Genomic DNA, 13,644 nt, shown 5'->3' on the forward strand with positions numbered 1-13,644 from the left:
GTGCCGGTGGCGACACCTACAACGTGCTGACATGAGGAAAGTTTCCAACCGATTTCTCATACACAAACAGCAGTTGACCGGCGTTGTCTGGTGAGACGGTGTTGTGATGCCTCGTGTAAGGAGGAGAAATGCGTACCATCACGTTTCTGACTTTGATAAAGGTCGGATTGTAGCCTATCGAGATTGCGGTTTATCGTATCACGACATTGTTGCTCGCTTTGGTCGAGATCCAATGACTGTTAGCAGAATATGGAATCGGTGGGTTCAGGAGGGTAATACGGAACGCCGTTCTGGATCCCAACGGCCTCTTATCACTAGCAGTCGAGTAGACAGGCATCTTATCCGCATGGCTGTGACGGATCGTGCAGCCTCGTCTCAATCCCTTAGTGAACAGATGGGGACGTTTGCAAGACAACAACCATCTGCACGAACAGTTCGACGACGTTTGCAGCAGCATGGACTATCAGCTCAGAGACAGTGGGTGCGGTTACCCTTGACGCTGACATCACAGACAGGAGCGCCTGCGATGGTGTACTCAACAACGAACCTGGGTGCACGAATGGAAAAACGTCATTTTTTCGGATGAACCAGGTTCTGTTTACAGCATCATGATGGTCGCATCCGTGTTTGGCGACATCGCTGTGAACGCACATTGGAAGCGTGTATTCGTCATCGCCATATTGGCGTATCACCCGGCGTGATGGTATGGGGTGACATTGGTTGCACGTCTCGGTCACCTCTTGTTCGCATTGACGGCACTTTGAACAGTGGACGTTACATTTCAGATGTTTTACGACCCGTGGCTCTACCCTTCATTTGATCCCTGCGAAACCCTACATTTCAGCAGGATACTGCACGACCGCATGTTGCAGGTCCTGTAACGGCCCCCCTGGATGTTCGACTGCTGCCCTGGCCAGCACATTCTCCAGATCTCTCACCAACTGAAAACGTTTTGTCAATGGTGGCCGAGCAACTGGCTCGTCACAATACGCCAGTCACTACTCTTGATGAACTGTGATATCGTGTTGAAGCTGCACGGGCAGCTGTACCTGTACACGCCATCCAAGCTCTGTTTGAATCAATGCCCAGGCGTATCAAGGCCGTTATTACGGCCAGAGGTGGTTTTTCTGGGTACTGATTTCTAAGGATCTATGCACCCAAATTGCGTGAAAATGTAATCACATGTCAGTTCTAGTATAATATATTTATCCAATGAATACCCGTTTATCATCTGCATTTCTTCTTGGTGTAGCAATTTGGATGGCCAGTAGTGTATTTCGCCTCAAACAGTTGTTCTCCTTCGAACTGGAAATTTATTTAGCTCTGTAGCACACCTACACTTACTATCGAAACTACGATCGTATCGGGTATCCACGTGAAGTTTGTCACTGGTTTGAGGATTTCTTGCCAGGGGAGCACATGAATACTATCCTAGACGAAGGATCGTCGGCAGATGTAGAAGGAACTTCGCATATAACCCGTGGAAGTGTGTTGAGACCTTTGCTGTTCATGTTATATATCAATGACCTCGCAGACAATACTAATAATACCCTTAGACATGTATGAACGTCCGAAGGAACAGACACTGCTGACGAGTGACAGCCGCATTAAATCAGGAAATGTATTCACAAATTGCGAATACAGGACCATCCCAGCAATACGATTTACTGGAAAGAAATGAACATTTGTGTCGGACCGGGACTCAACTCAGATTTCTCGCTTTATGCGAGCGGTCGAGTTATCAACTTCGGCTGCCTGAGCTCGCTTCCAGGACCGACACAAACCTCCATACGTCACCATGCGTCCACATCATGCACTCGCACAATCGCTGTGATTCCCGCACGGGAAAACATTTATTATTATCATGACCTTTGCCTGGGCACGTAAATACTATTTGTAGTGTCTGTGTTTAAAGATCTTTTAGACGTGCCTGCATGTTCGAAGAAGCACTGAATCAAAATTTACACACTGTCAAGTACAGTCACTGCGCTAATGTGTTTCATGCAAAAACCAAGCTAAATTGACGATAAAATTAAATAAGTCTCTCCCTACGCAAGAATAGCATGATTGTGCGAGCACTATGCGAAGCACTACACGTGCGCTATGTTTTAGAACACTTTATCGTACTTGCACACAGGATTTACTGTACATTTAGACAGCTTAGGTACTCTCCTACTGTCCTGGGAGGTGAAAAGGAGATTGATAACCTTAGCTGTTTTGTCTCCGTAAACACTCAGTCAGAATTAGGAGTTGCGAAAAAGAGATTACACTAATTGCTGCACGCACGAAAGCACCTCTCATTGCTGCTGTCTATAAAGTCGTACACATTAATATGGACACTATACATGTAGAAACTGACATTAGACATTATTCTTTAACCATATCCTATTTAAAAACGAAATGTAGTGGAGACTTAGTTGAGTTAATGAATAAATTCTATCAGTACGTATCTCAGGTCGCCGCACAGTATATTTAGTAGTTGTTCGTGTCATTGATGGGTCCAGAAAATTCTTCGCGATTTTACAAGCAACTGTTTTTCAAGCGTCCTCTTTCATGAACAAACTATGTGATTAGCGTGCCAGATGCTGCCGACAACTACTGCTGGGGAGCACTGTGGTCGCGTATCACGCGAGGAACACAACGCGTGACATGTAGTAGGTTGTTTCAGAACGTGCAGCAACCACGACGGATACTAAATCTGGCGGGCTTCGCGATGAAAACAAGTGTTAGGACAGCTTAAGAATGACTGAGTTTTCCCCTCAGCCACGAGTAACATTTCACGGGACGCCTTGTAAGCTCCGAGGACGAAACGGAAGGAACATTTCGAAGCTTCAGTACATACTGTGCAGTCGGAGGTGTAGCAGATAGTGACACTTGCAGTATGTAGATACCCTCCGCGATGTCGTAGAGGCTGGAGAGCATGTCTGGGTGCCGCAGAAGCGCCTTGTGGGTGAGCAACACCAGCGGCTTGCGTAGCGGCATGGCGACCTGCCTCCTCAGCGCGTGGAACAGGTTGGCCGGCGACGAGCAGCACACCACCTGTCAACACAGTTTCTTCTCAACAAATAAACTGCTCAAAAAATCACGCGAAAGACTTGCATAATCAGGATCTTTTATTTAATTTTTTATCGGAGACATCTTTATCTGTACTGTTTTGATAACACTGTTACAACATGTTTGGCAAAAGGCAGATACTGACATACCAATATCATAAATTGAAAGAAAAATTACGAGAGTAATCCCAAAAGTAAGGTCTCTTATTTTTTTTATAAGTACATGAACCTGTTTATTTCTGCAATCGTTTACATTAGTTTACAGCTTGAACTTTTAGCTATTTTTCGACATAATCACCATTTCTGTCGATGCATTTTTGTAGACGCGGTTCTGAATTGCCTATTTGAGTTTTTTCAGAGTCTCGCAGTACCTGTCAGCGTTAATTGTGGTCCCAGTGGGCATAAAGTCGCCCAACAATACCCCTCTCCGATCCCAAAAAACGGTTGTCATCACTTTACCGACAGACTGTGCTTGTTTGAATTTCCATGTCATACCAGCTCGCCGCCATTCTGTTCAAAAAGTTATGAACCTCTTCTTTCACCTCGTCGTCGGAGCTGAATCGCTCTCCGGCCAAATGTTCTTTTAACCTAGAGAACAGGTGATAGTCACTGGGCGCCAAGTCAGGACTATAGGGTGGGTGGGTGATTATGTTCCACTGGAACTGTTGCAAGAGAGCAACAGTTTGCCGAGCGATGTGTGGGCGAGCGTTGTCATGGAGAATGTGTACGCCCTTGCTCAACATTCCTCTTCTCCGGTTCTGAATTGCCCGTTTTAGTTTTTTCAGAGTCTCGCAGTACCTGTCAGCGTTTATTGTGGTCCCAGTGGGCATAAAGTCGCCCAACAATACCCCTTTTCGATCCCAAAAAACGATTGTCATCACTTTACCGGCAGACTGTGCTTGTTTGAATTTCCGCGGCTTTGGCGAAGAAGGATGCCGCCACTGGCGTGATTGTTGCTTGGTCTCAGGTGTAAAGTGGTATGCCCAGGTTTCGTCACCCGTGACAATTGAGTCCAGAAAGTTGTCCTGTTCGGCTGCAAGGCGGTGAAGAAATGCGGGGACATCAACTAGTTGCCGCAAGTGGTCCTCAGTCAGGATGCGTGGCACCTATTTTGCGCACACCTTGCGGCAGTTCAATGTTTCCCTTAAAATTCTGTGAGCGGTGCTTCGGGAGACCTCAGGAACCAACGTGCAGAGATCATCCAGGGTGATCCGCCGATCTTCACGCATGCTTTGCTCAACCTTCTACATTGTCTTCTCAGGAACTGACGGTCTCCCGCTCCTTTATTCGTCGTGAAGTTCGGTCCGACCAGCTGCAAACTCTCTACACCACTTACGAACATTTTTGACATCCATGCACGACTCACCATACACTGCCGCCAATTGGCGATGGATTTCAATCGGCGCAGTGCCCTTTGCGTTCCAAAAACCGAATGACTGTGAGCAATTCACACTTGGCGGTAACATCCAACGGGGGCTCCATTCTCAACGGCTGCCAAGCCAAGGCTGAGCGACTCAGCGCGGCGTGCGCATGTTTACACACAGTGCTTGAAGCACTCTTCATAACAGTGTGACCAACTGCCACACAAACAAAGTTCTGTACTTATAAAAAAAAAAAAAATAGGAGACCTTACTTTTGGGATTACCCTCGTAGTATGGGATTTAATATTGGACAGCTTGAATGCAGAAGTGATGTTGAACGTGAAAAAGTGGCTTTAGTCCGATGTGAATATTATTCTGTTCCACTTCGCTTCATTCAAATATCAGACCTGCAGGTTGAAGACTGGATAGCTATGTATCACTATCAGGCCAGTGGAAAAAGGATTTTGTTCAAATAGCGTAATTACATTATGCAGAGGGAATGTAACAGTTGGTCAAGACATTGAAATAAGTGATTGTGGTCGTATTATATCGATACTTGTTTCTTCACCCTATTGTCATGTGCAAAGGAACTGGGCAAGGGAACGTCAGGAATGGAACCCGATGGGTTTCTTTTCCGACAAGTGCAAGATCTGTCCGACACCCGATGATCGTCGTAAAAGAGTGAGGAGGCAGCCACGTACAAATGCAGGTAGGTGGATCAGTCACGTTTTGGACATCTATCATGTACGGTCTCGGACGCCTCTCATAGTTATCTAGGGTAATTTGAGAGCTGTGAAGCATCAGAACAGCATCCTTGAACCTGTTGTCCAGCCTCACAGTCAACATTTCGGCATTCCATTCGTATTTCAAGTCGATGATGTACGCGTACGTGTTTGGAACCAACTGAAACTTGCAGTCCATTATCGAGGAAGCGTTCTCAGACAAGGGATGACCTTAGCAGTGACTCCATCGATAAGTGGTGCTAGCCTGAAGAGCAACATCTCGACAGCCTTGTGCAGCCCAGTCAGTGAAGGAAAATTAGGGGAAGAAATCGTGCAGTCGCAAATTTTTGCAGTGCTAGGAGGCAGTGTCCTGAACAAAAGTAAACAACCTGACCGGTGGTGTGCAAGCGTTGTGGTGGGGGCTAAGGGGCGTTTAAAGGTCACTTATTTATGTTTTCTCTCGAATGACTCAGATGAAACGTTGGGAGGCATCGTTAATGCAAGGAAAAAGTTTCTCGGATTGGTATTGACGGCAGCGACATTTTATTTCTATTACGTTGTTACATGTTACGCAATCGTGCATACGAAGTTTCCATTTGACCTGCGAAGCTGTATTGTTCACACGACTTTTTAAAGTAGTATTATTGTATAGTATGTGATCAAAAATGTCCAGACACCCAATAGCGGATATTCCACCCTTCGCCAGCACAACAGCCTGAACTCTGCAGGCGACACTTCCATTGAGGAGTCTGAATGCCTCTGGAGCAATGGTAGCCCGTTCTTCTTCAATAGCAGAAACCAGAGAATGTAGTGAGGTTGGACACTTGGGGCTGGTGCAAAGTCTAGTTCTAATTCACCCCAAAGGCGTTCCGTTGCGTTTACGTCGGTACTCTAAACAAACCAGTCATTGTCCACAAACCGTTGCCACACAGATGCTGCTTTATGACAGGGTGCATTGCCTTTCTTAAACAATCATCGTCTCTGAACTGCTCCTCCACTGTACGGAGTACACAATACCGTAAAAAGTGTTCATATCCTTCCACATTTAGCGTTTTCTTTAGCGCACTAAGCAGGAACGCTGTACCTCATTTTGGTTTTTTGCTCCCTACAGGGCCATTGTGTTATATGGACATCTGACAAGAATCTGCATCTCACCAGTGAGTCCCTGCACTGATCTTACGCGACTTTTTTTTACAACCACCCTCTGCAATGGTCGGTAGTCCCTGCCTGACGGTACATGAGGTCTGCCCGCTGTTGATTTATCACTGGTTGTTCCTTCGCGTTTCCCCTTCACAGTCGCGCCACCAACAGTAGACTTGGACAGATTAGGAAGATATGAAATATGGATTTGTTGCTCAGGTAACATCCAATGACTAGCCTACTTTGGAAGTCACTGAGCTCACCTTAACGACCCATTCTGCTGTTCTACTTCTCTACAGACAACACAAAACTCTCCGCTTCTGTTTATATGTCGGAGTCGCCTCTGGTGACAAGTAGTAGTCAGTTCCGCATCACAGGGAGGTGTCCGGATGGTTTTGACCAGATACTGTATATACACACATCAAAAAAAGTTTTGCGTCAACTCGGTTCCGAGAGTTCCGGAACCTCTACAGAAAATTGGAATAGAGATCAGTATAAACATCATTTCCTCATTTTTATTGCTCATGAAAACCACACATTGCATGTTGTACCACCATACAGAGAGACCATCAGAGGTGGTGGTCCAGATTGCCTCTAATACCCAGTAGCACGTCCTCTTGTATTGATGCATGCCTGTATTCGTCTTGGCATACTACCCGCAAGTTCATCGAGACACTGTTGGTCCAGACTGTCCCACTCCTCAACGGCTATTCGGCGTGGATCCCTCAGTGTGGTTGGTGGGTCACGTCGTCCATAAACAACCCTTTTCAATCTATCCCAGACACGTTCGATAGGGCTCATGTCTGGAGAACATGCTGGCCACTCTAATCCAGCGATGTCGTTATCCTGAAGGAGGTAATTCACAGGATGTGCACGATGGGGGCGCGAATTGTCGTTCATGAAGACGAATGCCTCGCCAATATTCTCGCGATGCAGTTGAACTATCGGTCGGCGGATGACATTCACGTATCGTACAGCCGTTACGGCGCCTTCCATGACCACCAGCGGCGTACGTCGGCCCCACATAATACCACCACAAAACAGCAGGGAACCTCCACCATGCTGCACTCGCTGGGCAGTGTGCCTAAGGCGTTCAGCCTGACTGGGTTGCCTCCAAACACATCTCCGACGATTGGCTGGTTGAAGCATATGCGACACTCATAGGTGAAGAGAACGTGAGCCAATCCCGAGCGGTCCATTCGGCATGTTGTTGGGAACATCTGTAACGCACTGCAAGGTGGCGTGGTTGGAAAGATGGAGCTCGCCATGGACGTCGGGAGTGCAGCTGCGCATCATGCAGCCTATTGCGCACAGTTTGAGTCGTAACACGACGTCCTGTGGCTGCACGAAAAGCATTATTCAACCTGGCGGCGTTCCTGTCAGGGTTCGTCAGAGCCATAATCCGTAGGTAGCAGTCATCCACTGCAGTAGTAGCCCTTGGGCGGCATGAGCGAGGCATGTCATCGACAGTTCCTTTCTCTCTATATCTCCTCCATGTCCGAACAACACCGCTTTGATTCACTCCGAGATGCCTGGACACTTCCCTTGTTGAGAGCCCTTTCTGGTACAAAGTAACAATGCGGATGCGATCAAACCGCGGTATTGACCGTCTAGGCATGGTTGAACTACACTACAACACGAGTCGTGTATCTCCTTCCTGGTGGAATGAGTGGAACTGATCGGTTGTCAGACCCCCTCCGTCTAATAGGCGCTGCTCATGCTTGACTGTTTAAATCTTTGGGCGGGATTAGTGACATCTCTGAACAGTCAAAGGGTCTGTGTCTGTGATATGATATCCACAGTCAACGTCTATCTTCAGGAATTCTGGGAACCGGGATGATGGAATTTTTTTTTATGTTCGAATTTCTCCCAAATGGAGAAACTAGAGCAATATAATACCATAATCACCGTTGTCTTTGACGATTTATTGACAACGGAAATTCATTGGACGCCTGTGAATGTATGTATGGTCACTTGCAACAGTTATGAAATGAGTGATCGATTTCAAATGACCTTCCCGTCCCCTGTTCGCCTGGTTTGACGTCCTGCGTCTTCTGCTTACTCCCATAACAAAAGAAATACCAGCTGGAAAAACTTTTAAGTCCAATAAAGTGATGGAAGTCATAGAAAGAATTGGCAGACGTTGAAGAATTCAGTGTACTGGGCTCAAATAGACTATGGCCGTAAATAAACCCATTTTTGACGTAAAAACACAGTTTTCATAAACACTTCGAGAAGTTCTCTTCCACTATGTGGAAAAATTTGAGTTTAATCATGGCAATACTTTATGCTGTAGACGTCAAAAACGCCATTTATTAATTTAGTCTCCGACTGACACTGAATGGCTTACTACGTTACTGACGCACACGTTGAGTGCTACTACGCCGCAAGTTCCGGCTACTCAGTGGTAAACGAACAACAGACAGTGGAATTAGCGAGCCAAACCTATACCGTCTGTCGGTAGTTAAATTCGTCAAATACGCTCGGAATAACAACCCACAAAATTGCGAAAGAAAATCTGGTTTCGTTAGTATTATCTTAGTAATTTGACGGCTGTGGGCGTCTACTGAAGCCTTACAAGAAACTGCCAGACAGCAGGGACGTGGCTGGATTTCTCAAGCGCTGTGGCCTTCACGTCGAGTGCTCCGGTGGCGCATAGCTGACAGTATTTATGCTTCCCCGATGAAATCTAGATCGGGCATCGTTGTTTGCCGTGAACAGAACAAATAAAAGTAAACAAGTTCATTAGATAGCAGGGTCGTCGTGGCACAAGTAGACAGTTCCAAACGTCCCAAAGTCAGGTGCGTTTCGCAGACAAGAGCCAGCTAATTATCACCGCCTCTGAGCAGTCCAGTCGACAACACTAAACACAAGCATGTCCGTAGCATACAGCGGCTGATCGACGAGATGCGGTACTGCCAAAAGCAGTGTATGCACTAGCGGCTGGCAGCTACTGTTGCGAGCTTCATTACTGGAACGTTATCTCTTACGGTTTGGGTTGAATTTATTTTACGACGTGTTTTTTCTTCAAAATTTTTTGGAACGTTGATCCAGGAAAACAGCGATCTATTAATATTAATATTTAGTAAACACTGTCGTAGTCGCATTTAAGTTGTTAATTTCTGGTTTTAGATGACCGATTGCGATCTTCTAAAGTGATCATCATCAGATTCACTTTCTATGAGGAGAATAAGACATAATGCTTCAGTTACAATTCAGACAGACATTAATATACAATAATGTAGTAAAAGGGCGCAACATGATATACCATTGATGAGAGTAGGAATCGCTAGCGTGGAACAGGTCCGTCCGTGCTGGCATGGAGAAGGCTGCTACCGGTAGTTAAATAGCGGAAGCCCCGCCCATTGTCTCTAGCATAACGTCATTCGTAGCCAATGGCCGTGAGACTTTGATTACATTGTGTGAAGAACATGTATTAGATGTATAATTATTAGGAGTTCGATCTTTGAGAAGGGTATTTTCGTGTTATAAAGTAGAACATGCATGATAAAAACGACGAAATAGAGAAAGTATCACTACCCAATGACAGGGCTCATTTAAACGAGGGCTGCCTTCTGCAGGATCTTCCGGTAAACATAAACGTAACAAAGACGGTCGGCAGGACGCCAGCTTGATAAGCAAGGAGACGATATACGTTCCGCCATTAATCAAAGACGCTATGGGTACCCATTGGCAAGAAGGATGCCAACTAGTAACCATGGAAACAATGTGTAATCGATAACTATCTTCATTTGCTAACAGATGTATGTAACAATCTGCAACTAGTGTGGCACACTTATGTAACACGTATTTTACGTAAATTATCTGCTTTTTATGTCGTTAAGTTTGCCCAGATATAATTGGTCTTTGTTTAAACGGCCTAGTCACTGCTTACAAGGAAAATACAGACCTAAATCATGGATTGCAAGACGTACAGCCGTTCTGTATTAGTGCAGGGTACATGAATATATCAAGAGTGCACCAGATTCTGCCTCGAAACAAGCTTTAGCTGCAAAGAGCGATAAAATTAATAACAATTGCAAGGTGGTACGGCAAGAGCTATCCTGTATGGCCATTTGCTAAATATTTACATATGTACGTACTTTTTGCAGTTCGTTACAGCGTTACGTTTGCACAGACATAACATTTATCATTTAAATAGCCGTGCCACTGTTTAAAATTATATTAATGCTACTTTACAGTATGGATGACAAAATATACACGCAACTTTCATACAAATGCATGAGAATTCAAATGACTGTAGATCTTCGATAAGCCGTAGTCGCAGAGAACGATAAAATACACCAATTCGTCACAATTATTAATTTTATCGTTCTCTGCGGCTACGACTTATATTTTATTCCTCTTCACGGAATGTAGATCTGATGATGATCTATTTAAAAGATCGGAACCGGTCATCTAAAAACGAAAATTAACAACTTAAATGTAGCCACGACTGTGTTTACTAAATAAGTTTTTTCTTCAGTCTAACCATTGGTCCCTATTGCCACTACCGAAGCCGTGAGGGGGACCATGTGGCCGTACAAGATAGGCTGACCGCATGCAAGAGACCACGAACGCGGCGCTAATCCCCAGGAGTGGTGATAGCTGTTCTTGCTGACATCACCAATGGACTCCGACCGGCGCAAAACATTTTCAGCCACTCAAAACAAAAAACATGTAGTCAAACTGTCTGTGTAGCACATACATTTTCTTCTCGTCCTGTTCAGAAGAGATTAACCATGTATTTGAAATGGGTAAAGAACACCATTCACAAGTTACAGAAATAGAAGGACGATGAGAGTCCTACGAACACAGCTCTTTCGAGGTCATTAGAAACATAAGACTATCTCAGTTGGAAAACGCTGGAGAGGCCAACGACTGTGGTCTATGTAAAAGAATAATCCTGATGTTCGCCTCAAGTGATTGCTATTACTTGATCAGCAATCATTCGACTGGTCCGATGTGCCCGCCACGAATTCCTCTCCTGTGTCAACCTTTTTTTCTCAGAGTAGCGCTTAAAACCAATCCCCTCCATTACTTGTTGGATATATTCCAATTTCAGTATTCCTTACAGATTTTACCCAATATAGTCCCCTCTATACCACCGAAAATACTTCTTGATTTCTTAAGACATGTCCTTTCATCCTGTCCCTTTCGATTGTCAGCGTTTTTTTCATATTCCTCTCCTCACCGATCTGTGAAGAATCTCGTCATTTCTTATCTATTCATCTAATAATCAACATCCTTCTGTAGCACCCCATCTTCAATTTTCTTCTTTTCTGATACTCCCACTGTCCACACAGTATTGTGCTCCAAACGTTCGTTCTTAGAAATATCTTCCTCAAATTAAGGCCTATATTTCATGTTAATAGACTTGTCTTGGTCAGGAATGCCCGATTTGCCAGTGATAGTCTGCTTTTCATATCGTCCTCGCTTCATCCGTCATGCGTAATTTTGCTTCCAAGGTAGCAGAATTTGTTCACTTCATCTACTTCAAGGTTTCCAATTTTGATGTTGCGTTTATCGTTATTGTCATTTCTGCTAGTCCTCATTACTTTCATCAAAATGTTTATTCCACCAACTGTTCTTGCAATTCTTCGCCACTTTAACTGAGGATAGCAATGTCAACAGCGACTTTTATCATCGATATTCTTTCACTCTGAATTTGAATCCCACTCTTGGACCTTTACAGAAACCCAAATCTGGATTGCCGGAAGGGGTTTTGATCACCATTTCTTCCAGTTTCAAGTCCAGTCCCGTAACCTTTGCACAGCATTTCTCGATACATAAATACATATCACTGTGTTGTACATGAGACACTGTTTACCTGGAAGCTACTGTCACGGTATCCTGTTGCCTTTGGGACGGGAAACAGCCCCTAAAAGCGAAAGAATCTCAATGATCAACTATACGAGGATGCAAATGACACAGGAACCACAACATTAAAGACACATGAAGTGTATCCAGAGGACATGCAGTCTTTTTTTAAGTGGAGAAAAAAAGAATAATTTTTGTGTTAAGTACTTGTTGGGTACATAGTTCTGCGTAGTCAGCGCGTACACAACTTTCCCACTAGAGCACGCCCCGCTAAGCACAACAGCGCAGGCGCAGCGCTCGTCTGCCTCTGCACTACGAGATGGCGCTACCTTAGAGACGGACCAAATTCTGCTTCCGCCGATCCGCATATTAATATGTAACGCAGCCAATGAGATTGCTGCTAATGTAGAACCTTTTCTCCTCGTGGATCACACTCGCGCAGTGATACATGAACGCGCCAGGTATTATAACTAGTGTACAGACCTCCGATTAGTCAGACTGCATTTGTCTGCATTAGTCTGTACCAGTCTGCATTTGTCTGTACCAGTCTATAGTCAAGTTTCAGTCTGCGCCTAATAAGATTGTCATATTCCTGTACATAGCCATGAAGAGAAAGTATCAGAGATATGTGAGAATAAGATTAACGTACCAAGACCAAAGGAACTTCAGATTGTCAATTGTAAATAGCATCCAGAATCAAGTTAAGTAATATTTATGCTTGTTATTAATTTAATAAATGTGTGTGAAAATTAATCAAGTTCTGTTTAAAGTTGGCCACCATCAATCTGCTACTCTAAGCGTGCAAGTGGCATTTCTATCGTCTAACCTAATGGCAGAAGATAAACACGCCATGATAAGACCACGAGACATATTGCTGACACTCGCCTACTTCGTTAGAGCGACAAGTCAAATAATCTGATGGTGTGTGTACCAAAGGTCTTACAGAACGCACACCACAGTACTTGTATTGCGCATCCTATGAGGAAAGGATAACATTTTTTGGCCTGGGGATGGAAGGCCCTGTGTTCCCAGTGATTAGATTACGTCCCTGAAGTATGAGTCAGGAAGGTTTGCATAACACATTGTCAACGACTACAGTAATCTCTTCATTGGAGTCAAAATACCTCCCAGCCACAAATTTGTTTTAATGTTGAAGTAGGAGGAAACCAAAGAGTTTTAAATGTGAATAGGATGGATGTTCAATCATTTCATACTTCTTATATCTCAGCTTTCACACTGCTCTTGTGGGTGAGTGAATTTTCCTTGTGAAATGTTAATCAATTATTTTATTATTATTATTACTGTATTATTATTATTATTATTATTATTTGCGAAATAATCAATAATAAGAATCCCCTTTACATCCGATAAGACAGGCTGTGGCTAATGAAGTCGACATTTCATTTTTGGCGCTGGGTCTCTGAATTCCACTCACTGCTTTGATTTAGTTCCTGGCTTGATGTGGCGGATATAAGTCTCATCCGCAATAACCAGTCTACGCAGAAAATCGATAAAAAAAAATGGCTCTGAGCACTATGGGACTCAACT

The 13,644-nt window shown here is 44.4% G+C and overlaps 1 protein-coding gene across 1 annotated transcript in view; it reads right to left on the reverse strand.

The window, feature by feature from the left end:
- The window catches only part of LOC126470087 (2-oxoglutarate dehydrogenase complex component E1-like), a 165,207-nt gene that overhangs the window by 24,381 nt on the left and 127,182 nt on the right, over positions 1–13,644 (reverse strand). The window contains exon 13 of the mRNA XM_050097661.1: positions 2,892–3,039. Within this exon, the coding sequence (XP_049953618.1) occupies positions 2,892–3,039 (148 nt within the window). The remainder of the gene's footprint in view (positions 1–2,891; positions 3,040–13,644) is intronic.

Source organism: Schistocerca serialis, chromosome 1, assembly GCF_023864345.2.
Source record: "Schistocerca serialis cubense isolate TAMUIC-IGC-003099 chromosome 1, iqSchSeri2.2, whole genome shotgun sequence".
Classification (NCBI taxonomy): domain Eukaryota; kingdom Metazoa; phylum Arthropoda; class Insecta; order Orthoptera; family Acrididae; genus Schistocerca; species Schistocerca serialis.